The following is a 26852-nucleotide window of genomic DNA, read 5'->3' as shown; positions in this document are numbered from 1 at the left end:
GTGGCGAGCGCGGCCCGGCTGGGCGCGGCGTTTCGAGCTGCGCGGCCGCGAGGAGGCGCGCCGCCTGGAGCAGGAGGCCTTCGGGGCGGTGGACAGCGACGGTGAGGGGGCCGGCGGACGCTGGGGGCGGGGCTTTGCGGGCGGGGGCGGGGCCCGCGGGAGGCGGGGCGGGGGCGGGGCAGGATCGGCGCGGGGCTGAAGGGACCAGTGGCAGGCTGGAGGCGGGGGCGCGAGATGGGGACGGGGAGGGACCTAGAGCACCGTGTCTAGTGGAGAGCGGGGCTGGGGCAGGACCCGGCTTGGCAAGATGGGCCAGGCCGGAGGTTTTTGCAGAGCCGATGGGCGGGGCCTGGGATGCTGGGGCAGGGCCTGCGGAAGAGAGTAACCCGGAGCCAGAGGTGTGGAGCGGTGGCGCTGGCCCCTGTGGCAGGAGGCCTCTCCGAGCAATAGGCTGAAGGGGTTCGTGAGGGACCGGGCCTATGTAGATTAAGCGTATAAGGGGAAGGGACGTGGAAAGTGAAAAAATGGTCTGCCTGATCGGGGCCTAAGGATGGGCGGAGCCTCAGGGGAGCTGGTCTTGGAGCAGGTGGCCCTAGGCCTAGGTTGGCCGCAGAGTGTGAATGGGAGACTTGAGGGTGGCTCAAGGGAAATGAAGAGGAAGAGTATTTGTAGAGGCCGAGGAAGGTCGTGCTTACATGCCGGACTGGTCTTGGAGAAGGCCGGGCCTGGAGCAGGAGGTGATGCCCTTGGTGGAATAGTGCGTGTGGAGCACGGCCTGGCAGGGATGGGGCCTGGCTCAGGGCCACGGGCCGCTCAGGGAGCTTTCTAATGCTTTTCTGTTTCTGAGTCTCCCTTTGGGAAATAGAGTGGTGTAGTAGTTAAACTCATGAGCTTTGAACTCTGGCTTGGATTCCAGTCTGTCCTTTGCCAGTTAAACTGAGCAAAACCCTAGGTGAAGGTGAAATGAGATCATGTATAACAGGGCTTTAGCACAAGACTTGGCACATAGTAGTTGCCTAATAAAGAATGGCAATTATAACCATCGCTGTCTTCCCCACCCCCCCCAAAAAAAGCATTCGTTGAGCACCTACTGTGGGCCACACATTATTTAGGGCTGTGGGGGAGTACAGTGAGCACATGACAGGTGAGGATCCCCCCCCCCTAGATTTTACAGCCTAGTGAGAAACCCATCAGTTCATTCCTTGGGCTCATTTCCACTAATCCCCCACTATGTACCAGGGCTCTGCTGGGTCCAGACAAAGCCCCGAGTATGGTGCAGCCGTAGATGTCCCCCAAAAAACAGTTAAAAGAATGAATTTCTGAGCTGAAAACTGCAAGGTGGGTAGGAGTCAGGCAGAAAGTATGTTCCAGGCACAGGGAACAGCATATGCAAAAACCTAAATGTGGGAAGCCGCCTCACTTCGCTGTAGTCAATTCTTTGTCTCTTTATAATCTCCAGCTCTCGGAGCCTGCCTCTCTTTCGAGTCTCTGCCTCATCCGTGACTCCTTATCTCTCCGCAGGCACGGGCGCCCCCTCGTGGCGGCCACAGAAGAACCGCACCCGGGCGGCGTCCGGCGGGGCGGCGCTGGCCAGTCCCGGCCCGGGGTCGGGGTCAGGGCCCCCGGCTGGGTCCGGGGGCAAAGAGCGCTCGGAAAACCTGTCCCTGCGGCGCAGCGTGTCGGAGCTCAGCCTGCAGGGTCGGCGGCGGCGGCAGCAGGAGCGCCGGCAGCAGGCACTTAGCATGGCCCCGGGGGCAGCAGACGTCCAGATCGGACCAGCGGACCCTGGCGACTTCGATCAGTTGACCCAATGCCTCATCCAGGCCCCCAGCAACCGTCCCTACTTCCTGCTGCTCCAGGGCTACCAGGACGCCCAGGTACGCGCAGTCCGTCCTACTGGAAGAGACCTATGCTCCACCCTTCGGTGGCAGGGAGACAAAATTACAACTCCCAGAATTCCTTGGGTCGTGGTAGTCTCAGGTATGTCCCAGCAAGGTTCCAGGGTAGGAGATGTCATTGTCAGAGATGGGGGATGGGGGGTTGCGTGGGGAGGTGGTAGTGGTGGAAAGTTGATGGCTGAGATCTCGCTGGAAGAACAAGTAGGGAATGGCTCATTTCATGCAAAACTGGGGGGAAAGCACTGTCTTTGTCAAGGGGGGAAAGTTGAGAGCCTATTGTAGAAAAGGGATCTCCTTGTAAGGGTCTATTTCTTGATGAGGAGTAATGGAAGTGTCTATCTTGTTTGGGAAGAAGATAATTTGATGGATGCATGGGATCTTGTTCTGGGTGAGCCTGTATTTTCTTGGAAGGAGTGGACTAATCCATTCTTTAAAGGTTCTGGTTTACACTGGAGCGATCTGACTACTGTTGATGGGGGTAGGTGATACTGATAACTTCTATTTTATATATTTGGATGACTATAGAACTTGCTTGAGTGTTGGGGAGCAGAGGGGGAGAAAGGATTAGGAGTTAGTAGAAAATTATTAGTGGATTAGCAGGAAATTATTTCATTAATCGAAACATAATGAATTATTGGAAATACGAATTTTTGTGCATGTGATGATTGGGGGAATCGTTTTTATGATGTTGTTCAACTTTGGGTAACAGTGGTACAGCCAAGTTCAACAGGTACTTTCGGGAATCAATGGGAAAGCCCACTGGTGGAACTTAGTGAATAGTCCCATTTTCATGGTCATAGAGAGTGATCCAATTGGGTTAGGTGGCCTGGCTTTGAATATGAGTGAGAGAGGAAGACGATTTAGAGAAGGGCTTGCTTGGAAGAATTTACTCCTCCTTGTCGGGGCAAGGGGATGGGGCAAGTTCATTATAGGGAGGAGTTTGCATATATTATAACAGCCCATTTCTCGAGACAAGGTTGGAGAATAGGAGGGTCTATTTTGGGAAGGTAGTCAAATTGGAAGGATCTGTTCTGGGAGTATGGTGGAGCCTGTTCTGGGAAGAGGGGGAAACATTGGAAGCATCCATTCTTTTGAGTGAGGTTCATGGGGAAATTCCTTTTTAAGAAAGAGGCTTCATTGGAAGTCTTCCTTCCTTGGGATCAGGAATAAGAGGTGAATCTCTTATAGAGAGGAATTTATCTGCACTCATGTATTCACAAGTGGCTATAACTCGAGAGGGTTCATTGTGGGCACTGTGGAAGCATCCCTTCTTGGGTTAAGCAGTTTTAGAAAAGGGGTTCATGTATTTTGGACCACTCCATTGCTTCAAACAGGGATAGAAAACAGGAGATTCGACCTTCAGACAGTGGTCAGACTGGAAAGTTCCATTTTCTAGAGGCAGATGAACAAATCCATTGTCCATCCATGGGGTATAGGTTAATAGGAGAGTTCAGTGTAGGAAGGGGATTTATGAATATCCGGATGACTATTCTCTCAGACATGAGTAGAGAACAGAGAGTGTATTTTAGGAAGGGGATCAGACTGAGCTCTTCCATTTTTATAGGATGGAGATGGAAAAGTCATTTAGGAAGGGGTCTTCTGGAATGCACCTCTTCATTTGGTGGATGAAATGGGACACTCCATTATAAGAAGAGGGTCTCCCTGAAAACATTTATTTATAAGGTGGGGTTGCTAGAAGAGCTACTATATGGAGATCTCCATGGAGATTTTCTTTGTTGGGATGGGAATATTGAAAGCATCCACTGATGGAAAGGAGAGTATCTTTGGAATCCTCTATCATGGGAATGAGGGTAGTAGGTGAGTCCGTTGTAGTATTAGGTCTCCTTGGAAGTGAGTGCAGCATGGGGTGGGGGAAAATGAGAGTCCATTTGTAGAAAGGGAGTCTCCCCAGAGTGCATACTCACGGGGTGGAGAAAATGGAAGAAACCTTTGAACAAGGTTCAAAGGGGGAATCTCTTTAAAGATATCTATCCCTTGTTTTGGAAATATTCAGAGAAGCTATTATTGGAAGGGGAAACAAACGTCTTTGGTAGTCTCCATCATGGGGATGGAATGTCGGGCAAATGGGGCCAAGGGTAGGGAAATGGGACGGTTCCTAAGAGAAAGATTTCCTAGGAAAGTTCCATTCTTTGAGGGTAAAGATAACAGGACAGTCCATTTTAGTAGTGGGGGTGTGTTCTTGGAAGCACCTATTCCTTGAGCTGGATGTTGTGGGAGACTGCACTGTGGGAAGGGATAGCCTTATAAGGGTCCATTCAGAGGAGATGAGAAGATGGGAGAGTCTACTGGAGAAAGGTTTCCTGGAAAGCAACAACAGTTTGAGGGAGGGGAATTCTAGAGCCCCCGTCAAGAAAGGGGATTCCTTATAAGCAGCCGGTCTTCAAGATGAGTGTTATGGGCCAGTCCTTCACAGGAAGTGCCTTTGAGAAGTCCACTCATGAAAAAAAAAAAAAAAAGAGAGAGAGAGAGAGAAAGAAGTCCATTCATGCTTGGGGGGAGGTAATTGCTGAGTCCTTTGACATCCCAGGAGATCTCCTTGGAAGTGTTCATTCTAAGGGAGGTGGTTGATGGGAGAGTCAGTTGTGGCAAAAGGGTCCTCGTTGCAAGCATCCGTTCCTCATGGAGCTGTGTCTCTCCTGTGTCTTCCCTTTCCCTCCAGGACTTCGTGGTATATGTGATGACGCGGGAGCAGCATGTCTTTGGCCGGGGCGGGAACTCCTCAGCCCGTGGTGGGTCCCCGGCCCCATATGTGGACACCTTTCTTAATGCCCCTGACATCCTGCCGCGGCACTGCACCGTGCGTGCGGGCCCTGAGCCCCCGGCCATGGTGCGCCCATCCCGGGGTGCCCCAGTCACGCATAACGGGTGCCTCCTGCTGCGGGAGGCGGAGCTTCACCCCGGCGACCTGCTGGGGCTGGGCGAGCACTTCCTCTTCATGTACAAGGACCCCCGCACTGGAGGCTCGGGGCCGGCGCGGCCGCCCTGGCTGCCCGCCCGCCCTGGGGCCGCCCCGCCGGGTCCCGGCTGGGCCTTCTCTTGCCGCCTGTGCGGCCGGGGCCTGCAGGAGCGGGGCGAGGCGCTGGCGGCCTACTTGGACGGCCGCGAGCCCGTGCTGCGCTTCCGGCCGCGCGAGGAAGAGGCGCTGCTGGGCGAGATCGTGCGCGCTGCGGCTGCGGGCGCTGGCGACCTGCCGCCGCTCGGGCCCGCCACGCTGCTAGCGCTGTGCGTGCAGCATTCAGCCCGGGAACTGGAGCTGGGCCACCTGCCGCGCCTGCTGGGCCGCCTGGCCCGGCTCATCAAGGAGGCTGTCTGGGTGAGTGCCTCCCACCACCGTCCAGCCCGGTCGGCGCCGCAGGTTCTTTCCCCAGCCACCCACCCTCTCCACCTTCCAGCCGTAGTTGGGCGGGATGAAACTACCTCTATCATGATGCTCCAGGAGGGGTTTGGGCTATTAAGCAAGGGGTCTCACGGGATGCTGGGAGTTGTGGATTCATCCACGGTGCTAGAAGAGAAGGCAGTGAAACGCCACCTTTGCACTTGTGGGATAATGGGAGAAACCATTCCGGGAGATCGGGAGAGAGATCCCGTTGGGTGAGAAGTCAGGAGAGACCATTGTGGGAGGTGAGGCCGGCAGCCCACTGGGCTGGGGGCTTTGAGCAGTAGTGGGCAAGACCATTCTTGGAGTCGAGGAAGAACAAATTGGTCCGACTTACAGATGGAAGTGCCTGGGAGAAATCATCCAGAGTGGGGTTGAAGGTTCCATCCCACTGAGCTAGGGCTCATTAGAGAGAAGCTTAAGGAAGTGGGGTTTTTTTGGGGGGGGGCAGTAAGAAGAAACTATTTGAGCGGACCTGAGGATGATAGACCACTCACAATCATAGGGGCTTGTGTTTTCAAAGGTAAGAAGAGGAGAGACCATTCTGAAGTTTGAGGGTTAGAGTCCATTTGAGTGGGGAGAGTCTCTGTCAAAAAGGTGCTTCTAGAAACACCAGGGTAATAACTCATAGGCCTCTCCCCAACCCTCCTCACCTTGACTCTGATCTTACTGTTCTACAGGAAAAGATTAAGGAAATTGGAGACCGTCAGCCAGAGAAGTAAGAGAAATTCCGGGGAGAAGGGTCTAGAAGGATGCAGGGTGGGGATTTGCAGCTGGTGGTTCATTCACTCCATTCATGGCTTAGTGCAGGTTTCTGCTCTTCTTGGCACTCAACTTTTCCAGCCGTGAAATGAGGATTGGTCTCAGTCCCCAATTAGACCCAGATCTCGGGGTTTAGACACTACAGTGGGGGTTGGGCAAAGGACGCAAGTCCTTTTCTCCCTCCCCAGCCACCCAGAGGGAGTCCCCGAGGTGCCCTTGACTCCCGAGGCTGTGTCTGTAGAGCTGAGGCCACTCATGCTGTGGATGGCCAACACCACGGAGCTGCTGAGCTTTGTGCAGGAGAAAGTGCTGGAGATGGAGAAGGAGGCTGACCAGGAGGGTGAGCTCTGACCCAAGCCCAGACCTGTCCAAGCCCCCTGTCATTCCTGCTACTTGGGGACTTGGGCTCCTGCCTGTCAGCCTCTGGTTCTCTCTCTCACCCCCAGGTCTGTCCTCAGACCCACAGCTCTGCAATGACTTGGAATTATGTGATGAGGCCATGGCCCTCCTGGACGAGGTCATCATGTGTACCTTCCAGCAGTCTGTCTACTACCTCACCAAGGTTGGTCTCATCCCCTACTTCCTGTTTGACATAAGCTCACTTCCGGTTTGAATTATGTCACATCGCTCCGATGTCACTTCCTATTTGACCTTGTAAGATTCCCTGCTTCTCTGACATCACTTCCCATTCACCGCAGCGCTTTGCTGTTCTGGTACCACTTCCTGTTTGAGCCTACATCACTTCCTGTCTTTCTGGCTTCTCTTCCTGTCTCTGCAACGATCCCCCTCTTGACAGGCTAACTTTACTATCTGGTTATATCACCATTTTCACTTTTTTAAGCTCCTGTTTTCTAAGTCCACTGGTAAATTTAATAGGTGGGTAGATAGATAGATAGGGATCAAATAGTGCCAGACACTGTCATTTAAATGAAAGGTCCTCTTGAATCCGACCTCACTTCCTGTGTTTGCTGACTTCATTTCCTACAGCTCGGAATTCACTCCCTTTTCCGAGCCACAGATCTTCTCCCTGGAGTGCTTTCTGCCCCAGTCTCCCACCACCCTTGACCTTAAGATGGTTGCTTGGAATTCACAGGTTTTCAGGCTTCTCGTGGGCCTGAGTCCCTATCTGTAACAGCAAAGGGGATCTTTGGGGAGATTCTTTATGTTCCTTAAGCAGCCTTGATTGGTGAAGCCCATTCCTCCAAGGCTTCGCTTCCTGTCCATCCCTGCCAAGTGTGGCTTTATTTCTTCTTCGGCTCTGACCTCATTTCCTGTCCTTGGCCTGATCTCACTTTCCACTGGCTCACTGCCACGCCACTCCCACTTCCTGACTCTTCATTCTTTTTTCTTTCCTTCGGGAACTCTGGATAAATAATTCTTTGACTGAAGGGGGCCTCTTTGTTCAGTATCCTTTGTCCTCTGTGAGCTGTCTCTGTCTCTGTTGAGAACTACAAGACCTATGAGGCACCGAGGTGGTCATAAAATACCCAGGAAACTCCTGGAGGCTTTCTTAAGACTTGAGGTGTCCTCGGCCTGATGCATGCTAGACACCCATCTGGAAAGTAGGGATTTGCTCACAGAGAACTTTTAGGGTGTTGCAGGTACAATGGACTATAATTCCCAGAAGCTCTGTCACCCTGAAGCTTCCATGGGGTGTAGTCCAATCACTTGTTTGCATCTCTGTATCCTCTTAGACTCTGTATTCAACGCTGCCTGCTCTCCTGGATAGTAACCCTTTCACAGCTGGGGCAGAGCTGCCAGGGCCTGGAGCAGAGCTGGGGGCCATGCCTCCGGGCTTGAGACCGACGCTGGGCGTGTTCCAGGCAGCCCTGGAACTGACCAGCCAGTGTGAGCTGCACCCGGACCTCGTGTCTCAGACTTTCGGTTATTTGTTCTTCTTCTCCAATGCGTCCCTTCTCAACTCGCTGATGGAACGAGGTGAGGGTTGGACTGGGGAAGGGACAGGGAGGAAAGCATGGGAACCTCTGAGACCCATGTCAATTCAGACAGCATGCCCCAGGATCAGGCCTCATGTTTAGGGACTCTGGAGAGCAAGTTCCAGATCCCAAGTTGAAGGATAGGAAGGGTCTGGGAGGCAGGAGGGCCGAGTCCACGTGCTCATTGCCCTTCATACCTTTCCCCCAATAGGTCAAGGCCGGCCTTTCTATCAATGGTCCCGAGCTGTCCAAATCCGAACCAACTTGGACCTTGTCTTGGACTGGCTGCAGGGGGCCGGGCTGGGTGACATTGCCACTGAATTCTTCCGGAAACTCTCCATAGCTGTGAACCTGCTCTGCGTGCCCCGCACTTCCCTGCTCAAGGTGACTCCTGATCCCTGACCTCTGACTCCTCGACCCCACTCAGCCATCCTCTGTATTCAGCTCACCCTTGGATCTCCCCTTGGACTTCATGTTATCCCCGGTCCCAGCTCTGACACTGTGGATGATGCATCGACAGTTAGAAGGAAGTCAGCCACAAGTGTCCAAACTGCATCTGAATCCCATGGGACTTATTAATAATAGATTCCAAGGCCTCCACCCTCAGACATGCTGATTCAGAAAGTCTGCTATGAGACCAAGGAATGTGATAGTGAGAACATGCATTGAACATAAACAACATGCCAGATGCGGTCTAGCACTCTCACTGAATGTTGACTAAGCCTCATGAAATAGGTTATTAATTGACAATTCTTTTCAGACAAGGAGACTGAAAATCAGGTAGGATAAGTTACTTGATTTCATTTATTTATATTTATCAAACTTTTACAGAGCATTTAATAAGCACCAGGCAGTGTCCTAAGTCTTTACAATCTAGCCATATTGAATCCTCATAACTACCCTGTTAGTTCTATTCCCGCCCACACCCAATTGACAGATGAAGAAAGTGAGGCACAGGGGCACCTGGGTGGCTCAGTTGTTAAGTGTCTGACTTCAGCTCAGGTCATGATCCTGGAGTCCTGGGATTGAGCCCCACATCAGGCTGCCTATTCAGCGGGAAGCCTGCTTCTCCCTCTCCCTCTGCCTGGGTTCCCTCTCTAGCTGTCTCTCTGTCAAATAAATAAATAAAATCTTAAAAACAAAAAAAGTGAGGGGCGCCTGGGTGGCTCAGTCATTAAGCGTCTGCCTTCGGCTCAGGTCATGATCCCAGGGTGCTGGGATCGAGCCCCGCATCAGGCTCCCTGCTCGGCGGGAAGCCTGCTTCTCCCTCTCCCACTCCCCCTGCTTGTGTTCCCTCTCTCGCTGTGTCTCTCTCTGTCAAACAAATAAACAAAATCTTAAAAAAAAAAAGAAAAGTGAGGCACAGTGACTTGCCAGAAAGTAATGAGTAGTCAAGCTGGGATTTTTGAACCCAGGCATTCTGGGTCCAGAGTCTCTGGTTTTCACCCCACGGATGATTCAGATGTCATCTCAGGTGTAGAAATTTTCAGATACAAAAAATAGCCACAGTGCAGTAATGAAGCTCTAGGTACACATCATCAGCTTCAATAATAAACTAATGGCCAGTTTTGTTTCTTTCCCACCCCCCCACCAACTCCTACATCCTCATTTATGCTGAAGCAAATCACATTTTATTTTATTTTTAAGATTTTATTTATTTATTTGACAGAGAGAGACACAGCGAGAGAGGGAACACAAGTAGGGGGAGTGGGAGAGAGAGAAGCAAGGCTTCCCGCAGAGCAGGGAGCCCGATGCGGGGCTCGATCCCAGGACCCTGGGATCATGACCTGAGCCGAAGGCAGACGCTTAACGACTGAGACACCCAGGCGCCCCGCAAATCACATTTTAAAAAAGATTTTATTTATTTATTAGAGAGAGAGACAGCGAGAGGGAACACAAGCAGGGGGGGTGGGAGAGGGAGAAGAGGGAGAAGCAGACTCCCCGCTGAGCAGGGAGCCCAATGCGGGGCTCAATCCCAGGACCCTGGGATCATGACCTAAGCCGACGGCAGACCTGAGCCACCCAGGCGCCCCCAATTAACATTTTTTTAAAGCGCCCTTTCCCACCATCTCTTTGGTTGACAGCCTGGCCTCACAGTGTCCGGAAGATATTGCACAGACACCACTGTCTACCCACTACATCCATGCCCTTTATGGAGGGCCTTCCGTTTTAGGATTTCTCAGCTGCCCCATAATGACCATAGATTTCTCACCTGATCTTCCCACCAGGCTTCATGGAGCAGCCTACGAACTGACCACCCCACACTGACCCCTGCTCAGCTCCACCATCTGCTCAGCCACTACCAGTTGGGTCCTGGCCGTGGGCCACCACCTGCCTGGGACCCCCCCACTGCAGAGCGAGATGCTGTGGACACAGGTGAGGAGAGATGGGGACAGAGGCACTGGGGCTGTCAGCTTTTTTTTTTTTTTTTTTGGTTCTCAGTACCCAGGATTCCACAGTCCCAGCGCCTTCCTCCTTCTGACCCGGGATTCTGGACCCTTAACCCTCTCCTCCCTCAAGACTTAAGTGATGGACCCCAACTCCCCCCTCCCCCAGGGTACAGGAGTTCACGCCCCAGCTCCTTTCTTCCCCAGGGTTCAGGCCCCCAGCCTCTTCCCCGGACAACCAACCCTCCTCACCCAGGAGTTCGGGTTCCAGCCCCCTCCACTCTAAGGAATCCGTAAAACTAAGTTCCCAGACCTTCCTTCCTCACGGGCCCGAGAGCCCAATGCCTGGCCCGTTTCCCAGGCAACGGTGGCCTTTCTTTGTCTGAAACTACAACTCCACGATGCTTGGGGACTCCCGCGAGTCATGTTTGAGTGACTCCTGCTCCAGGATTTGCTGGGGGTTGAAGTTTTTCCCTCCTTCGGGCGTGACACAGCCTCTCCCCAACACTGCTGCCCCACGCCCATTTTCAGAGTTTGACTCCGTCTTCTTCGGTCTCCTAGGGGACATCTTCGAAAGCTTCTCTTCCCATCCTCCCCTCATCCTGCCCTTGGGCAGCTCGCGCCTGCGCCTCACAGGTCCTGTGACAGACGACGCCCTGCACCGTGAACTGCGCAGGCTCCGCCGCCTCCTCTGGGATCTTGAGCAGCAGGAACTGCCGGCCAATCACCGCCACGGACCTCCCGTGGCCACGCCTCCTTGAAAACCAATAACAAACGAGCGCGCGAACCTTGAAAATTCTTCGGCTTCTACTCCCGGGAGCCCGCTCGAGCTCAGAGCTCTCTGGGAGTTGTAGTTCTTTCCCCGCGTGGGCTGCCGGGAGTTTGAGTTTTCGGGTAGTAGAGGATGGGACAGTGGGAAGATGGGCTTGGGATGTGAGCGCAAGGAGCAATAAAGGTATCTGTGGTATTGGCAACGCCTCACTTGTTAAGACTCGGGAACGCTGGTGATGATGATGATTTGCGGATTAGAGCACCAGGGTCCTCGACTAGAGCGTTGGGTTCTTGCCAAGTCCGAGGAGATATTTATAGCCTTGGCCTCAGCTTGCCCTGCGGCTTGTAATCCAAACCCGGAGCCCTGGGGCCTCCCACGAATTTCAGGACAGAGCTCTAAGCTTGCTCTGCCAAATATCAGGCCCTCAGTCCTGCCGGTGGGAACCAGACTTCTCTCCCTTCGACCACAAAGGCCAGAGTCCAGCCCTCTTCTCCCTCAGACCCGGGAGTCCAGGTCCTCAGCCCCCTCCTCCCTCGGATCCCGGAGTTCGGGGCTCCAGTTTGAACTTCTCCACTCCCCTAAATCCGACTCCTGCTGCTGCGTCAGGGAAAAAATAAGCGACAGGTGGCACCTGCCCGCAGGGCCGGGTCGCGACCACCTGCTCCCGCCGCTCACCCGGCGCCCCTCTCCAGGCACCTGCTTCTGTCAGTCCGCCCGCCGCTGCCCCGCCCGACCCCGCAGCCCCAGGACGCGGAGGAGGAGCGACCCAGGGAACCCCGACGTTCGCCCCGCCCCAGTCACTCCCAGCCCGTGCTCCCGCCCCTTCTTAGGGTCCCAGGCGGGGCTCCTGTCTCCCCCCTCCCCCCCCCGCCCCATTCCACAGGCTCCTGGCACGCCCTAGAAAGGGGTGTCCTAGGCGGTCGCAGGCTGGTGGGGCGGAGCCTGCGGCCTCCAGCCTAGACCAGGGGATTCAACCCGCTCCAGAGTACTGCTGCGCCGAGCCCACCTGGTGAGAAGCCCCTGGGATGGGGGTGGGGGGAACCCACCTTAACTCTTCTGTCACCTCTCTGGTCCCAGTCCCTTCCTCACAGACCATGGTGGCTGACACCCACCCACCCCCCTCTCAAATGCAGGTGGCAGAGACCCTTCCCAATTCCCCAGGAACCTACCGGGTCCCTTTCCCCTCTTGATCAAGGGTGTTGGATTCTAGTCCCTTTAGAGTACTGAGCTCTATCCCTTCACCCTCTTTTCCTTCCTCTCTTTTCACAGGCCCAGGGGTCTCCTTTCATAGATCGCAGTCTTTCCTCCCCCAGGCTCCAGGAATTGGGGCCCTCAACCCCCTTCTTCCTCAAATCCAGGAGTCCGAGCTCCCAGCCCCTCCTCCCCCAGGCTCCAGAAGTTCTGGCTCAAGGCCTCTCCTATCCCTAAGCCCCTGAGGCCCTTTCCCTGCTGCCTTCACAGGGAGGGACAGCCTCCTGACCTCCACTCTGACCCTCCTCCGGTGGGGGCCCTGTCCTCCCCTCAGTCCAGGTCCCCATCACAGCCTTGGCAATGACTCTCGCAACTTCCTCTCAGCGCTCCCAAATCATTCGCTCCAAGTTCAGATCTGGTGAGAGGCTTCTCTCTATGCATGTAGGGAAGGGGTCTTCTGGGTCCTGGGATTGAAATACTCTTAACTCAGGCAGTGTGTGTGGTCGGTGAGATGGGAGGGGGGCCATGGGACCCACAAGGCAGGTGTTTTCTGTGCAAAAGGTCACTTGTGTATAAAGGAGGCCCCAGCAAAGGGCTTGAATTTTGGGGGGCTCAATGAGGGTGCAAATGGCCAATGCAATGCTCCTGTAAACAGTGAGGAGTGGGTGGCGAGGGGTGGGTGTGCAGAGGGTCAGGTACTGCAAAGGAACAGGGGCTTAAATCGACATGTGTGCAAAGTGGAGGAGTGCACAGAGCGGGGACTTAGAAGTGGGCGGTGTGGGAGTGTTGGTGAGGGGACAGTGCGCTGTATCAAAACTTGAACGTGTCAAAGGTTGTATTTTAGGTCCCAATGCGGACCGAAAGCGTGCAAGTGAGTGTGGCACTGGATGTCAGTTCCTCAGTGGGCCAAGGGCATACGAGTGTGCAAATGAGTATGCTAGATGGGTGCAAAGACACCAGTCCCCAAAGAGCAATGAGTGTGCCGGAGAGTGCACATGAAATGTGCAAAGAGAGATCTCTGCTCCAGAACTGGAAGCCAAATCCTGAATGTGCAAAGAAGTGTCAGTAAGGCTGGGTGGGTGCCAAGGATGAAGCATATCAAAGGGTACGAGCGCACAAAAGTGGCGCAGGTGCCAGACCAGAGACCAGGGAAATGCATGTGCAGAGGGGGTGAGTGTGGGGAGGCCTGGGGGTACACCGAAGGGAGCAGGCTGGTGCAGACGGGAGCGCACGGACGAGAAGAGGTGAGGCACACATGGGTCAGTCTGCCAAGATGGCGATCATGCCTTGGGTGGGGTAGGCACATGCTCATGAAGGGGGCAGGTGGAGCTGGGGGCAGGGCTGCCTCCTGCCTGCACACTGGCTGGCTCCTAGTCCCAGAACAGCTCTGGCAGGGAGCAGGGAGCAGGCGGGAGGCCCGGGAAAGGGAACAGGCTGCCGGCCCACCCGCCTGCATGGGGTGTGCAAGGGGGCTGGGCACGCATGTCCTGCCAACTGCAGCTCGCACCGCCTGCCAGGCCGGGCTCCTGGACACTCCCTTCCCGCCTTTCTCCTCCCACCTCCCTCCTTCCTCCATAGTCCTCCAGCTTCGGATCCACAGACGGTATCAGGACCCAAGTAAGTGTGGGCCCTGAAAGGGAGGGGATGGAGGCCCGACAACCCTGGGATGCCCAGGCGTGCAGCTACCAGATCTCAGGCACTGGTTCCTGAGCCTTGGCCCCTCTGCCTGGGACACCCTGAAGTCCTATCCTGTCCCGTCCTGAGGACCCGAGTACAGGTCCCTGGCTACCCCACCCCTCAAAGCTCTGCTTCCTGCCCTATGACTTTTCCCACTCCAAAAAAAATGCATGAATCCAGATCCCATTTCTTCGGAGAAGACAGGCATCCCAGACTCCTCACTTGGCATGCACACGAATCTCAGGATGTGGCTTTCAGCTTCTCTCTCTCCTTAAGAACCAGGAGTGCTGGCCCCACCCCTGTTCCAGCAAAACCCCCTAAATCTTGGTGACTGAGGGCGTGATTCCTGACTTTCTTGAGAATATAAAATTCTGGAACCTCTGCCCTGAGATCCAGGAGTCTGGGCACCCACCTCCTAACACTGGGGTTTCCCTCCCTGGTCCTGCCCTCCCACACAGGGAGGTGGGGGGGGCGGCTGAGGCCTCCAGGGCCCTCCTTCCCACACAGTCTTGTTCCTCCCTGCCTGGCTTGCTGTCTACAGGCCTCTCAGGGTCCTTCACTGCCTCTCCAGTCTTGGATCCAGATCCGTGGGTCTCAGCCACAGACCCTGCTCTGGCCCCCAGGGCTCCGGCCCCAGTCTCGCCCTTGGGCCCCACCCCTTTCCTCCTCAGCCCTGGGGACCTGCTCCATGAATCAGAATACTGCCCTTGGAGGTCCCTGAAGGTGAGTCTCCATCGAGTGAGGAGAAATACCCCGGAGAGTCTAGCATTGGTCGTCCTTGCTACTGCCCTTTTGGCTCCTTTCTGGTGGTGCCAAGCTGAGGCTCTGGGGCAGGACAACGGGGACAGAGCCGAAACATATGACATCACACCTGCTTTTCCAGGAGTCTCCCAAGATCTCCCAACATTGGAGAGAGCCCAAGCCAAAGGGGAACTTGACCTACCACCAGTACATGCCCCCAGGGCGGAGACAAGGGTCCAGGGTAGACTCCCAGGCCAAAGGGTTGGCCTTGGGTCCCCCTGGACCACCTCTGTGGGAAGGGACAAACTCACAGCAGCCACCTCCCAGGTATGATCCCTGTTTTTGTTCTCTGGGGGGAAATTCAGCCCCCGCCCTCGCCCGCACATCCTCCTCCCTCAAACCCAGAGTCCAAGAGCAGGGGAGTACAGAGTCCAGCCCCCAACCCCTTCCTCCCCCAGGACTCCAGAGTCCAAGTTCCCAGTCCCTCTTCCTTCAGTTCCCAGGAGTCCTGGCTTCAGACCCGAGAGACTGGGCCTCCGGTTCCTCCACTCCCACGCACAGGAATTAGCCTCTTCCGAGACCCAGAAGTCTGGGCCCTCTTTCCTCTTCGCAAGCCCCTGCCTTTGAGGACCCCGGAATGCCCCGTCTCTCTCCACCCCCTCTAACCTCTGGTTCCCCCTCACGCCTTACCGCCAGGATGAAGCCCACTGCCCTCACTCCCTCCCCACCTGGAGTCCCCAGCCCCTCGCCCCCTCCACACAAGTTGGAACTTCAGACCCTTAAGCTGGAGGAGCTGACGGTGAGTGTGAGGAGTAACTTCCCAGGCTGGCCCTCTCCCTCGGTGGGTACCCATAGTTCTAACCCCGCTGCCTCTGCCCCATCGGAGACCCAAGAGCCTGGGTCCCCAGTCCCTCTTCTCGCGGTTTCCAAATGTCCAGCCCCAGCTCCCGCCTGCGCCCCGGAGCCCCCCCAGCAAGGCCTCTCCTCGCCTCCCACCCCAGGTCTCAGAGCTCCGGCAGCAGCTGCGCCTGCGAGGCCTCCCGGTGTCGGGGACTAAGTCGATGCTCCTGGAGCGCATGCGCGGCGGCGCCCTGCCCCGCGAGCGGCCGAAGCCGCGGCGCGAGGACTGTCCCGCGGGCGCTCCCTGGCCGCGCCTCAGGCCCAAAGCTCTGGGAGCCGTCCGGCGGCAGGGCTCGGTGAGGGCGGGGCTACGCGCGTATGGACCAGTGAGGAGAAGACAAAGCGGGACGGGGCGGGAAGTCGAAAGAATAGCCAATGAAGTGTGGGGGCGTGGTTAAGAGCAAAGTGGGAGGCTCTTAAGGGAAGAGAAGCCAATGAAAGAATACGGGGCGATACCGAAGGGGGGTGGTCGACGAGCGAGCGGAGGGCCGGGAGGCGACCAGGGGGTGGAGCCACAGGTTGCGAGTGGGTGGGGTTGCTCCCGGCGGGCGTGGCTTATGGGAACTCCACGGTTCTAGCTCAAGCCGAGCCCAAACTCTCACCCTCCGCCTCCTGCAAGTGCCTCGGACACCCCTGCTACTGCTGCGGTCCCGGCCCCGGCTCCGGCTCCGGCTGCGGCTCCAGCACCGACTCCTTCCTCAGCACTGCCCACAGCGGCCCTGACTGTGGAGGAGGAGCTGCAGGAAGCCATCCGCAGGGCACAGGTGAGAGGGAGCGGGCTAGGGGTCTCGGTCAGGATGGTGCGGGATCCCAGGTTCACGCCGCTTCTGCCCGTCCGCAGTTGCTTCCGAACCGGGGCATTGATGACATCCTGGAGGATCAGGTGGAGCCTGAGGGTAAGAGTCCAACTCCTAGATTTGGGGGAGTTGGAGACTGAGGTTCTGGAGTCCTAGTCCAAAGGAGGAAGGGTTTGGGATCTGGAGTCCTGGGTTCTAGGGAGGGGTGGGCTGGGGACTTGGATTTCTGGAAACGAGGAATAACGGAGTGGGTCCGGATCTCTGCCTTCCTAAGCTCACACTTCATTCCTTCTCCTGCAGACCCGCTGCCCCCCATCCCCCTGGACTTCCCCGGCTCCTTCGACGTGCTGTCCCCCTCCCCGGACTCTGAAGGCCTCTCCTCTGTCTTCTCTTCCTCGCTCCCGTCCCCCACAAACTCCCCGTCCCCCTCTCCCAGGGGCCCCACAGACTCCTTGGACTGGTTGGAGGCTCTGAGTGGAGGTCCCCTGCTAGGCTGTGGTCCCCCAGCCCCCAGCATCTTCTCTGCTGACTTATCTGACTCCAGTGGAACCCGGCTGTGGGACCTGCTGGAGGATCCATGGTGATGGATGCTGGGGTTTCCAGGGACGGAGAACTGGTGGGCATGGGAAGGTCACCGAGACAGACTCCCAAAGGAGGGGGTGGGACAACCGGCAGAGCCCCTCCCACCACAGACACAGAATCAGAGAGGACTCTCATCCCCACCAGGCCCCGAACTGCTGCTGACATGCCAACCGCCTGACTCTCGCCTGCCTGACCTCCATATGATCCCCTCCATGGTTGTGTGGTTGGGGGCGGGGAGGTGTCATTTGCTGCGGGCCAGGGGCAAACAAGCTGCTTGCTGCTTCCTTCAGAGACCTCATGGATGTCTTTGTTCCCACCTTATCCCCTCCCATGCCACCAACTAGATGGGAGTCTGGAAGGTGGTCTGTGTTTTTTTGGGTACAGGAGAGGGGGCAGGGAAGAGTCAGGAGGGAGAATAGGGAGCCAGACCCTTGGCTTCCGGTTGGAAGTGAGAGTATCAGAAGCGTCATGTCTGAGGTCAGATTCTCTTGGAAGCAGAGCCCGAGACAAGATTCGTGTGACCATGATTTATTAAAGAAATGCTCCGAGGAGAAACCAAAAAGGAGCGGAGGAAACCAAACAGTGAAGGGGAAGAAGACTATCAAGAGTATGGCTTCAGGTGAAGTCCCAACCTCTGCGTGATCCCATGGGGAGCTCTGGAGGATAAATTAAGTTGCAGGGTCTTTCTTACCCTGAGGCAAAAGGAGCTAGGCTTTTTTTGGGGGGGGGGGAGCTAGGCTTTTGAGGCAGAGGGAGATCCCTATTTGGGTTTCTTATTACTGAATATCAAGCCACCCCCAAACTTAGAGTCTTAAAATAATAACTATTTATGATCACTCCCAGTTTCATGGGTTGACTGGCTCAGCAAGGCAATTCTTTGGCATCATATGACTAGGGCTGCAGTCATCGTAGGGTCCAAGTGGGCTGGACCATCCAAGATGGCTCAGACATGTCTGGCGCCTTGGCAGGAATGGCTAGCATGTTGGAGCCAGCCGGGCTGTGGTCTCTCCGGCAGGGTAACCGGACTCCCTACACAGTAGCTCAGGGTCCCCCAAAGCGAGCATTACTGCAGCAGGAAGCAGAAGTTGCCAGTCTCATAAAGACCAAGCTTGGAACTGGCCCAGTGTCACTTGCACTATGCTCCATTGGTTAATGCAAGTCGGGCTGGCAGAAGATGGGAGGGGGCTACAAAGATGTAGGAATCTTGGAGGCATGGTCATTGGGGACCATATATGGAGACTCCGCTACACCCCTCTTGTCAGTCATGAAGAGAGGGCGGGACATAGACTGCGGGCACCTTGAGCCCCAGGGCAGTCCTGGGAAGAAGGTCACAGAGGAAGCCCATAAGCAGCAAAATCTTGTAAAATATAGGTTTTATTATTATTCAGGTGTGGGGAAGCCGATATATCAGAATGACCGCAATTGAAAAGATCCTTTACTGGGGCGCCTGGGTGGCTCAGTCGGTTTGGTGGCTGACTCTTGATCTCAGCTCAGGTCTCAATCTCAGGGTCGTGAGTTCAAGCTCCACACTGGGCTCCACACTGGACGTGGAGCCTACTTAAAAACAAAAAAACCAAAAAAGATAGTTTGTTATTCTCACAGATCCCCAAAGAAGGGGGTGTGCCAAGCCATGCACGGCCACCTGGGGAAGTGCCAAGGTAGTCAGGAGGCAGGGGGGGAGAGGGGAGCCCTGAGCAAAAGTCTTTGTTGTGGTTTCTCAGTGAGGGAACAGGGGAGGCAGGGTAAGCTGGCTTAAGATTGTCTAGTATGAATGATTTCACCTGGCTCTGGGGTGTAGGGACCATCCCTAGTTGTCTGGAACGAGGTCCTGCGGTGATAAGGCCGAGGAATCATGGCCCAGAGGAGTATACAAGCTCATAAAGGAAATGGTTGGGGGTCTGGGCTCTGGATTGGTTGGTTTGCATATGCAAAGCATGCTCCTGGGTGAGTCCTTTATTATCTCTGGGAATTTGCTAGCCCTGGGAGGGAGGGGCAGTCCCTCCAGATGTCAAAGCACCAGAAAGATGGGAAATAAAAAGCCATAATGAACGCGGAGAGCACACAGAAGATGGAGAGTGGGGGGGCCTGAGTGCAGAGAGCCGGGAAGAGGGATCTAGATCTATCTGAGGGGACCTGGGTGGGCCATCCACAGTATCCACTACAGGTGGAAAAGGACAGCAGATCAGTGACGTGCGACAATACCCAGAGCCAGTGACTGCCCCTCGTTTGGGGCTGTCCGTTTGCTCATGGGTCCAGTGAGGATGTGATGTTCACTGAGACTTCCCATGAGCTGGACCTGACATGGGAGACATGCTGACAAATAATCACCCTTATGAGCTGCGAATCCACGATTGTAGTTCCTCCATGGGCATTAGAGAGTCATGAGAGAACAGGTAAGGGAGGGAGAGATCTCCACCAGGAGGCAAAGGCAGTCTTTGGAGTCTTCTGACCAGTCAGGGAGGTGTCGGACGGACGCTTTAAATCAGATTCATGAGTCCATAGCCTGTGCCCTCGGAGTTGAAAAAACAGAGCCTCAGTCTCTGCTCTGGTGAAGCTCAGACATTTGCACAGAGAGAGTACCAGCGCAGGGTGATAAGGATTTTCACGGCAGAGGGGCCATGACTCCTAGAAAGTACCAGAAGCCGTGGGAATTGTGTAGGGCAGTCAGAGGAACAGCCTGAGGAACCTTGTGAGGTCAGGGCTGCTGGAACAAAAGGTAATGGTGTGGCTGCCCCAGATTTTGGGGCTGGACGCGGGTGGCGGTTGGGGCCTGCAGGCACCTTTCGGTCAGGCTGAAAATTGGGGCTAAAGGGGCGCCATCAGCCCTGGAAAGATCAGGAAGGGGTGTGGTGGTGCTTCTGTCTGTCTCATCTTGGCCCAACTCTGAGCTTGTGACCCTCTGTCCCCGGGTCTCCTGTGTCCAGGGGAGGGCAGCTCCAGAGGGAGTCGGGCCGAGGGGTGGCGGCTAAGGAATTCTCTGGTAGGTGGAGATTTGAAAGACAGGCACAGGCTTGGGTAGAGTGTGCATGTTTGAACCCAGCAATGGAGAGAAGGACTTGGGCCCTACACTCCCCACCACCTGTCACCCAACCCTTCTCCACACATCCCAGTTGCTCCCTCCTGTCCCCCAGGGAGAGGGCTGCACCGCCCCCAAAGGCTGGACCAAAGGGGGACACAGGAAGACGGGGAGTACCATGTTGCCATCCCATGAGCTCAGTAGCCACATGAGAAAGACCACGAATACATTAAACAAATGACCAAAATTATCAATTTTCTTTTTTTTTTTTTTTAAGATTGTATTTATTTACTTGAGAGAGAGAGAGCATAGAGGGAGAGGGAGAAGCAGACTCCCCACTGAGCAGGGATCCTGATGTGGGGCTCGATCCCAGGACCCCGGGATCATGACCTGAGCCCAAAGCAGACATTTAACTGAGCCACCCAGGTGCCCCTATCAATTTGTCTTATAGACATAATCTCCAGAAGGTTGCACTGAGTAGACTGGAGAATATACTCGTTTTTCTTTCTCCTCCTCCCCCACCCCTCCCCGTTTCTCTGGCCCGCCCTGTCTCTTTCTCCCTCCCTTCTCTGTCTATGTCTATGTTACCACATACCCTGCTCAGTGGGGAGTCTGCTTCTCCCTCTCCCTCTGCTGCTCTCCCTGCTTGTGCTCTCTCAAATAAATAAAATCTAAAAAAAAAAAAAAAAAAGGACACAGTCATATTGGATTAGGATCCACCCTAATGATCTTATCTTGACTTCATTTTCAAAAACCCTACTTCCAAATAAGTTGCATTCACAGATCCTGGGGGTCAGGACTTCAACATAATCCCTTTTGGGAGACACAATTCAGTTCACAACATGTGCCACTCTAAGCAGATGAACCAGCCTCAAGTTCTTTATGAAATATTACTGCCCTCTCCTAGTTCAGGCCCCTGCTGGCTTGTAATATAAAGCAATGTATGTTTAAGATCATAAATATCTGAAGCATATGGACCAGATTAGCTTTACTCTGTCTGCAATTGATTAAAAAAACAATCTGGACACTGGGGATGGTATGATGTCATAGAGAGTGCAAGATACAGAATAGGAGGCAGATGATACTGCTGTGTTCGCAGGACCCCAAATAAAACTCTATACTAGGTTATGAATCAGGTGTCTTGTGAGCCTGCAGTTAAGAGCTAGGAATCAGTGTGAGCTCTCTAGGAAGATGTTTATTTTATTAATTGTTCTATGGTTACTGTTTTTTGGGGGGTTGTGTATTGGTTAAGAAACTGGGCACCTGGCTGGCTCAGCTGGTAGAGCGTGGGACTCTTGATTTGGTGGTCGTGAGTTTGAGCCCTACATTGGGTGTAGAGGTTACTTTATTTTTTTTTTTAATATTTTATTTATCTATTTATTTGAGAGAGAACAAGCAAGGCTAGTGGTAGGCAGAGGGAGAGGGAGAAGCAGGCTCTCCGCTGAGCAGGGAGTCTGATGCCAAGCTCAATCCCAGGACCCTGGGATCATGACCTGAGCCGAAGGCAGACGCCCAACCAACTGAGCCATCCAGGCGCCCCTAGAAGTTACTTTAAAAAAATAAAATGGAGGGCACCTGGGTGGCTCAGTTGGTTAAGCAACTGCCTTCGGCTCAGGTCATGATCCTGGAGTCCCTGGATCGAGTCCCGCGTCGGGCTCCCTGCTCGGCAGGGAGTCTGCTTCTCCCTCTGCCCCTCCCCCCTCTCATGCTCTCTCTATCTCATTCTCTCTCTCAAATAAATAAATAAAATCTTGAAAAAAAAAAAAACCACTCTTGAAGTCCTCACTACTTCTTGTTTTAAAGATTTTATTTATTTATTTGAGAGAGAGAGACTGAGAGAGAGAGAGAGCATGAGAGGGGGGAGGGTCGGGAGGGTCAGAGGGAGAAGCAGACTCCCTGCCGAGCAGGGAGCCCGATGCGGGACTCGATCCCGGGACTCCAGGATCATGACCTGAGCCGAAGGCAGTCGCTTAACCAACTGAGCCACCCAGGCGCCCGAAGTCCTCACTACTTCTAAAAAAAAAAAATAAAAATAAAATGGAAATCCCCCTGAAGGGGGAATCATTAAAAAGAAAGAAAGAAAGAAACCTTTGTCCACCTCAAGGTCATGAAGCTTTTCTCCCATGTTTTATTCTAGAAGCTTTATGCTTTTTTTTTTTTATAGATTTTATTTATTTTTTTGACAGAGAGACACAGCGAGAGAGGGAACACAAGCAGGCGGAGTGGGAGAGGGAGAGAGAGAAGCAGGCTTCCCGTTGAGCAGGGAGCCCGATGCGGGGCTCGATCCCAGGACACTGGGATCATGACCTGAGCCGAAGGCAGACGCTTAACGACTGAGCCACCCAGGTGCCCCTAGAAGCTTTTTGCTTTTAGCTTTCACATTTTGGTCTGTGATCCATCTTGAATTAATGTTTGTGAACCGGAGGAGGAAGGAGTCAAGTTCACCTTTTCTATGTGGATATTGGATTGCTTCCATTGATTGAAAAGCTCTTTTGTCCTTCACCTGAACTGTGTTGATGCCTTTGTCATAAATCAAGTGACCATATGTATGTGGTCTATTTCTGGACTCTTTGTTGGATTCCATTGGTCTTTTATGCTGGTACAACTTTGTCAAGGTAACTTTAGCTTTATGGTGAATATTGAAATCTGGTAATCTCTCTGGTCTCTTTACCTCGCTTCGGCCATGACTTCACTGGTCCACCATCGTGGCTTGCTGATAGTGAAAATCAGTCAGATTCATTCTTCAAGGCGTATGTTCAATACAGTCTTTACATCATAGCTTTCTTGGCATTGTGATACAGAATTACACACACACACCCACACACCTTTTTTTTTTTTTTAAGTAGGCTTCAACTCATGACCCCAAGATCAAGAGTTGCACGCTCTACCAGCTGAGCCAGTCAGGCGTCCCCTAGTTTATTTTGAAAGAGACTTTTGTAGGTGTCTAGGCAAAGATGGTGGTGACTTGGATAGAGTGGTGATGGTAGAGGAAGGAAAGAAGGTCCAATTCAAGATATATTTTGAAGGTAAAGCCAACAGAACTTGCCGGTAGATGGGATGTGAAAGGAAGAATCTAGAGTAAGTTGAGTTTTTGGTCGAAGTGAATGCATAATGCCATTTACTGAGATGGGGATGGGCAGGGGAAGATTTGGGTGGCTGGAATCGAGGGGAGATGTTGTCATGGCCATCTTTGGAAATGACCACCAACCGTGATGTTGTTTTAATTTAGCACCATGTAGGGCACCTGGGTGGCTCAGTTGGTTAAGCGACTGCCTTCGGCTCAGGTCATGATCCTGGAGTCCCGGGATCGAGTCCCACATCAGGCTCCCTGCTCAGCAGGGAGTCTGCTTCTCCGTCTGACCCTCCTCCCTCTCATGCTCTCTGTCTCTCATTCTCTCTCTCGCAAATAAATAAAAAATCTTAAAAAAAAAAAAAAAAATTTAGCACCATGTAAAATGTGCCCCCCCGCAATACATTGAAAACGTACATCAAAAGAGAGAATGCCAAATTTATATGCAAAATAATTAAGGATTTATTTATTTATTTTTATTTTTATTTTTTTTTAAAGATTTTATTTATTTATTTGACAGAGAGAGACACAGCGAGAGAGGGAACATAAGCAGGGGGAGTGGGGGAGGGAGAAGCAGGCTTCCCGCTGAGCAGGGAGCCCGATGTGGGACTCGATCCCAGGACCCTGGGATCATGACCTGAGCCAAAGGCAGACGCTTAACGACTGAGCCACCCAGGCACCCTATTTATTTATTTTTAAATAGCAAAACCTGGTCCAGCAACCATCACCCATCCCAGCTGTATAAAATCACACTGGGGGCACCTGGCTGGCTCAGTGGGTAGAGAGTGTGATTCTTGCTCTCAGGGTCGTGAATTCAAGCTCCATGGAGCCTACTTAAAAAAATAAAATAAAATAAATCTAAAATCAGACTGGAAATTTGAATGAGTTAAATAGTTATTGAGGAAGAGACCTATTAGCATACTAAGTACTGTGGCACCCATTCCATGGGCACTAAGCCAAAAGAAAGGGACTCCAAGAGAACCATCTGGAGAGACTGTGGGGGCCTGCAAGATGTGAGGTGGTCATTAGAGCACAAATATTCTGGGGTATGTGGATGGGTTGTTCTTGACATTGGGTGTGACCACTAGACTTGCTTCAGCCACTGAAACGTGAGTGGCAAACTTTTTTTCCCCATATACTCAATTTTGGAGCATCTTCCCGATCCTTATGTTCTTTTTTTAATTTTTATTTATTTAAATTTTGTTTATTTTTAAAAAGATTTAATTTATTATTTATTTGAGAGAGAGGGAGAGCATAGAGGGAGAAGGAGAAGCAGAATCCCCACCAAGCAGAGAGCCCGACATGGGGCTTGATCCCAAGACCTTAAGATCACGACCTGAGCCAAAGGCAGCCGCTTAACCAACTGAGACACCCAGGCGTCCCCCCAATCCTTATATTCTTTTATTACCTTCTTTTCAGACCAACTCCCTTACAAACATAGTGGCCATGTTTGTGTTATGTGACCTCTCCGCATGGCCTCAGGTAATTGGCCCATGGTGAATGCTTGACTCAAACATCACTCTGATTGAGGCATCAAGATTGTCTCTTTCAAGATTGTGAAACTGGCAGAGAAACACTAGGAGTCTCTGTTGAGCACTTGAAATGAGACCCCAGCACCACTTTTTGCTAGGACTGTTAGTTTGCTAGGACTGTTATAGTAGCCTTTTCCCTGGTCTCTGCCCCTCTCTTACCCCTACAGCCCTTCCTCTGCATAGCAGCCAGAGAAGTCCACACAGCAAATCAGATTGTGTTATTCCCCTTATTAAGACCCTCTGATGGCTTCCCCTTGGTCTTAGAATAAAATCCAAAGTCCTTGCCATGGTCCACAAGGCCTTTCACAGTCAACCCTGTTAACTTCTCTCCCACCTCTCTCTCCATGTGTTCCAGCCACGCTGGCCTGGTTCCGCTCTCATGTATAACTAGATTCCCCCTGGCACAGGGCCTTTGCACGTGTGATCTCAAGTCAGGTGGGGACGTCCAAGTTTTGCCTAGGTTGTGCCAAAGTCATGAAAGTGTCTGCAAATATAGAGAATCATTGATTTAGTTTGTTTATCTCTGGCTGTATCACAGATGACCCCAAAACTTCACAGCATCAAACAATCTTATTGTTATGCTCACAGACTCTGTGAATCAGGAATGGAGATAGGGCTCCTCTCTGCAACATGTTGTCACGAACCTCAGCTGGATGCCTGGCTGACTTAAACGACATGTGGAATCATATCTGATGCCTCCGCTGAACGACTTGAAGTTGACCTCAGCTAAGACTGCTGATTGGAGCACCTACCCGTGGCCCCGGAGTGGGGTTGGGCTTCCTCATAGCCTGGGGGCTGCCTCCATGATGCTGCTGACTGAGGGGATGCTCCACCTGAACTCCACAAAACTGCGGCTGCATGAGGCCTCAGCCAACACTGCATGGAGCAGAGAGCCACCCAGCTGACCTACAGGATTGTGGGAAATAATAAATTGCTGTCATTTCAAGCCACTATGTTTTGTTAACACAACCTTTGCTGGTGGAGATCTTGTCTGTTAGGTGCACCACCACAGACATTTACAAAGAACAAATGGACTCTCTTCAAGTTCACTGAGCTGTGCTGGTCTCTTGAGTTCTTACCAGTAATCATCCTAAGCCCTAGGAAGCCAGGGTTGCATAATTGGGGTGGGAGGTCTTAGATGCAACCAGCTACTGGCCAATAGGGCGGCGCTCTTGTAAAAACTGGGGAAAAGGTCTCCCGTCTGGGCTGACTAATTAGAAAACAGTGAGCCCTCTGGGTGGACACAGTCCCAGGAACACATAGCTTGGAGAGTAGGTTGTTGACTCTCCTAGAGTTCCACCTGCCTCCTTGGCCAAATGCCTTTGTGTAGTGAACAACCCACACAATTCAGGGCTTCTCTGTTTTGTGTCACACCTTCTTCCTTGTTAAGAGCACCCATTTTCTTTCTGCAAGCCTCCACGTCTTTCAGAGGAGGCTGATCAACTCCCCAGCTGGAGGGGGCAAAGATTTATTGATCTGAAGCTAAGCCAATCCCAGGGTCTTATTCACCTTGCCCTATAATGGGTCATGCGGGCATGTGACACACTTCCGGTCAATGAGATATGCGGGGGTAGGAGGGGTGGTAGCAGTGGCTGGAGGGCTTTGAAATCTTTCTCTCACTCTTCAAAAGGGACCCAAGAACGAAGCTCTTTTTTGCTTTCTCATGAAGAGGTTGTCTGCATGTGACCCCCCGGGCTATGTGGCAGCCCTTCTGGGACCATGAGGGAGCCAGTCTGAGAGGAGTTGATGGCAGTTAAACAAGATGGATGGAACCGGGGTCACCGATGACGTTGCTGGGCTGCTGACTTAACTAACCCCAGAGATGCACCAACCTCTGGTCCTGTTGTATGAGACACATAAATAGGTTGTTTAAATAAGTCAGTGGCTTCCGATGCAAGACGGAAGTGTCCTGGTACATGTAACAATATGCTCCTCATGCCTTGGGAACTTGTCTTGGAGGCATGAAGGAGGAGGTGCCAAGGGCCGCCTAACATCAGTGCTTGAGTAGTGGGGAGAGGTCTGCGTTGATCCCAATCCATTCCGGCAGGAAGGCTGCCTCTGGCTCAAAGACTTTGAGGAAGGGGGAGTCGGGCAGGGTGTAATTGGCCAGGTAGATGGTCTCTCCCCCCGCGAGGTAGGCGGCCCAGATCCCGAACGTGCCCACGGTGATGACAGTGTGGTTACACTGCGTGA

General features: G+C 53.3%; 3 protein-coding genes across 9 annotated transcripts in view; 2 read left to right on the top strand and 1 right to left on the bottom strand.

Moving 5' to 3' along the window:
* The window catches only part of RASIP1 (Ras interacting protein 1), a 13774-nt gene extending 2419 nt beyond the window's left edge, over positions 1–11355 (top strand). Inside the window, exons 4-12 of one of the 2 annotated variants that reach the window (XM_081807221.1) lie at positions 1522–1877; positions 4579–5232; positions 5976–6013; positions 6246–6397; positions 6516–6619; positions 7752–7995; positions 8206–8378; positions 10223–10370; positions 10943–11355. In XM_081807221.1, coding sequence (XP_081663347.1) covers positions 1522–1877; positions 4579–5232; positions 5976–6013; positions 6246–6397; positions 6516–6619; positions 7752–7995; positions 8206–8378; positions 10223–10370; positions 10943–11142 — 2069 coding nt within the window. In that variant the 3' untranslated portion in view covers positions 11143–11355. Of the gene's footprint in view, positions 1–1521; positions 1878–4578; positions 5233–5975; positions 6014–6245; positions 6398–6503; positions 6620–7751; positions 7996–8205; positions 8379–10222; positions 10371–10942 lie in introns of both variants that reach the window. The other variant, XM_081807220.1, reaches the window with a different exon arrangement.
* A 140-nt stretch (positions 11356–11495) lies between these two features.
* Positions 11496–25708, top strand: MAMSTR (MEF2 activating motif and SAP domain containing transcriptional regulator). Of its 6 annotated transcripts, XM_031041370.2 has the most exons (10): positions 11496–12162; positions 12679–12762; positions 13923–13961; positions 14563–14744; positions 14905–15089; positions 15459–15561; positions 15764–15958; positions 16241–16426; positions 16504–16558; positions 16760–17330. In XM_031041370.2, exons 2-10 carry the CDS (start codon positions 12705–12707, stop codon positions 17041–17043), a joined length of 1287 nt encoding a protein of 428 aa, XP_030897230.2. In that variant the 5' UTR covers positions 11496–12162; positions 12679–12704; the 3' UTR covers positions 17044–17330. The 6 variants fall into 6 exon arrangements, with proteins under 6 accessions (XP_030897230.2, XP_081663353.1, XP_081663350.1 ...); XM_081807227.1 differs by having other exon boundaries at positions 11496–12762; XM_081807224.1 differs by having other exon boundaries at positions 11496–13961.
* A 944-nt stretch (positions 25709–26652) lies between these two features.
* The window catches only part of LOC102747703 (galactoside alpha-(1,2)-fucosyltransferase 2-like), a 13886-nt gene continuing 13686 nt past the window's right edge, over positions 26653–26852 (bottom strand). Inside the window, exon 3 of the mRNA XM_081807916.1 lies at positions 26653–26844. Coding sequence (XP_081664042.1) covers positions 26653–26844 — 192 coding nt within the window. The remainder of the gene's footprint in view (positions 26845–26852) is intronic.

The sequence above is a fragment of the Leptonychotes weddellii genome, chromosome 16 (assembly GCF_054177405.1).
Source record: "Leptonychotes weddellii isolate Sample4059 chromosome 16, ASM5417740v2, whole genome shotgun sequence".
Classification (NCBI taxonomy): Eukaryota; Metazoa; Chordata; class Mammalia; order Carnivora; family Phocidae; genus Leptonychotes; species Leptonychotes weddellii.
Note: the sequence above shows the minus strand (reverse complement) of the source record. Positions and strands in the feature narration are given on the sequence as shown.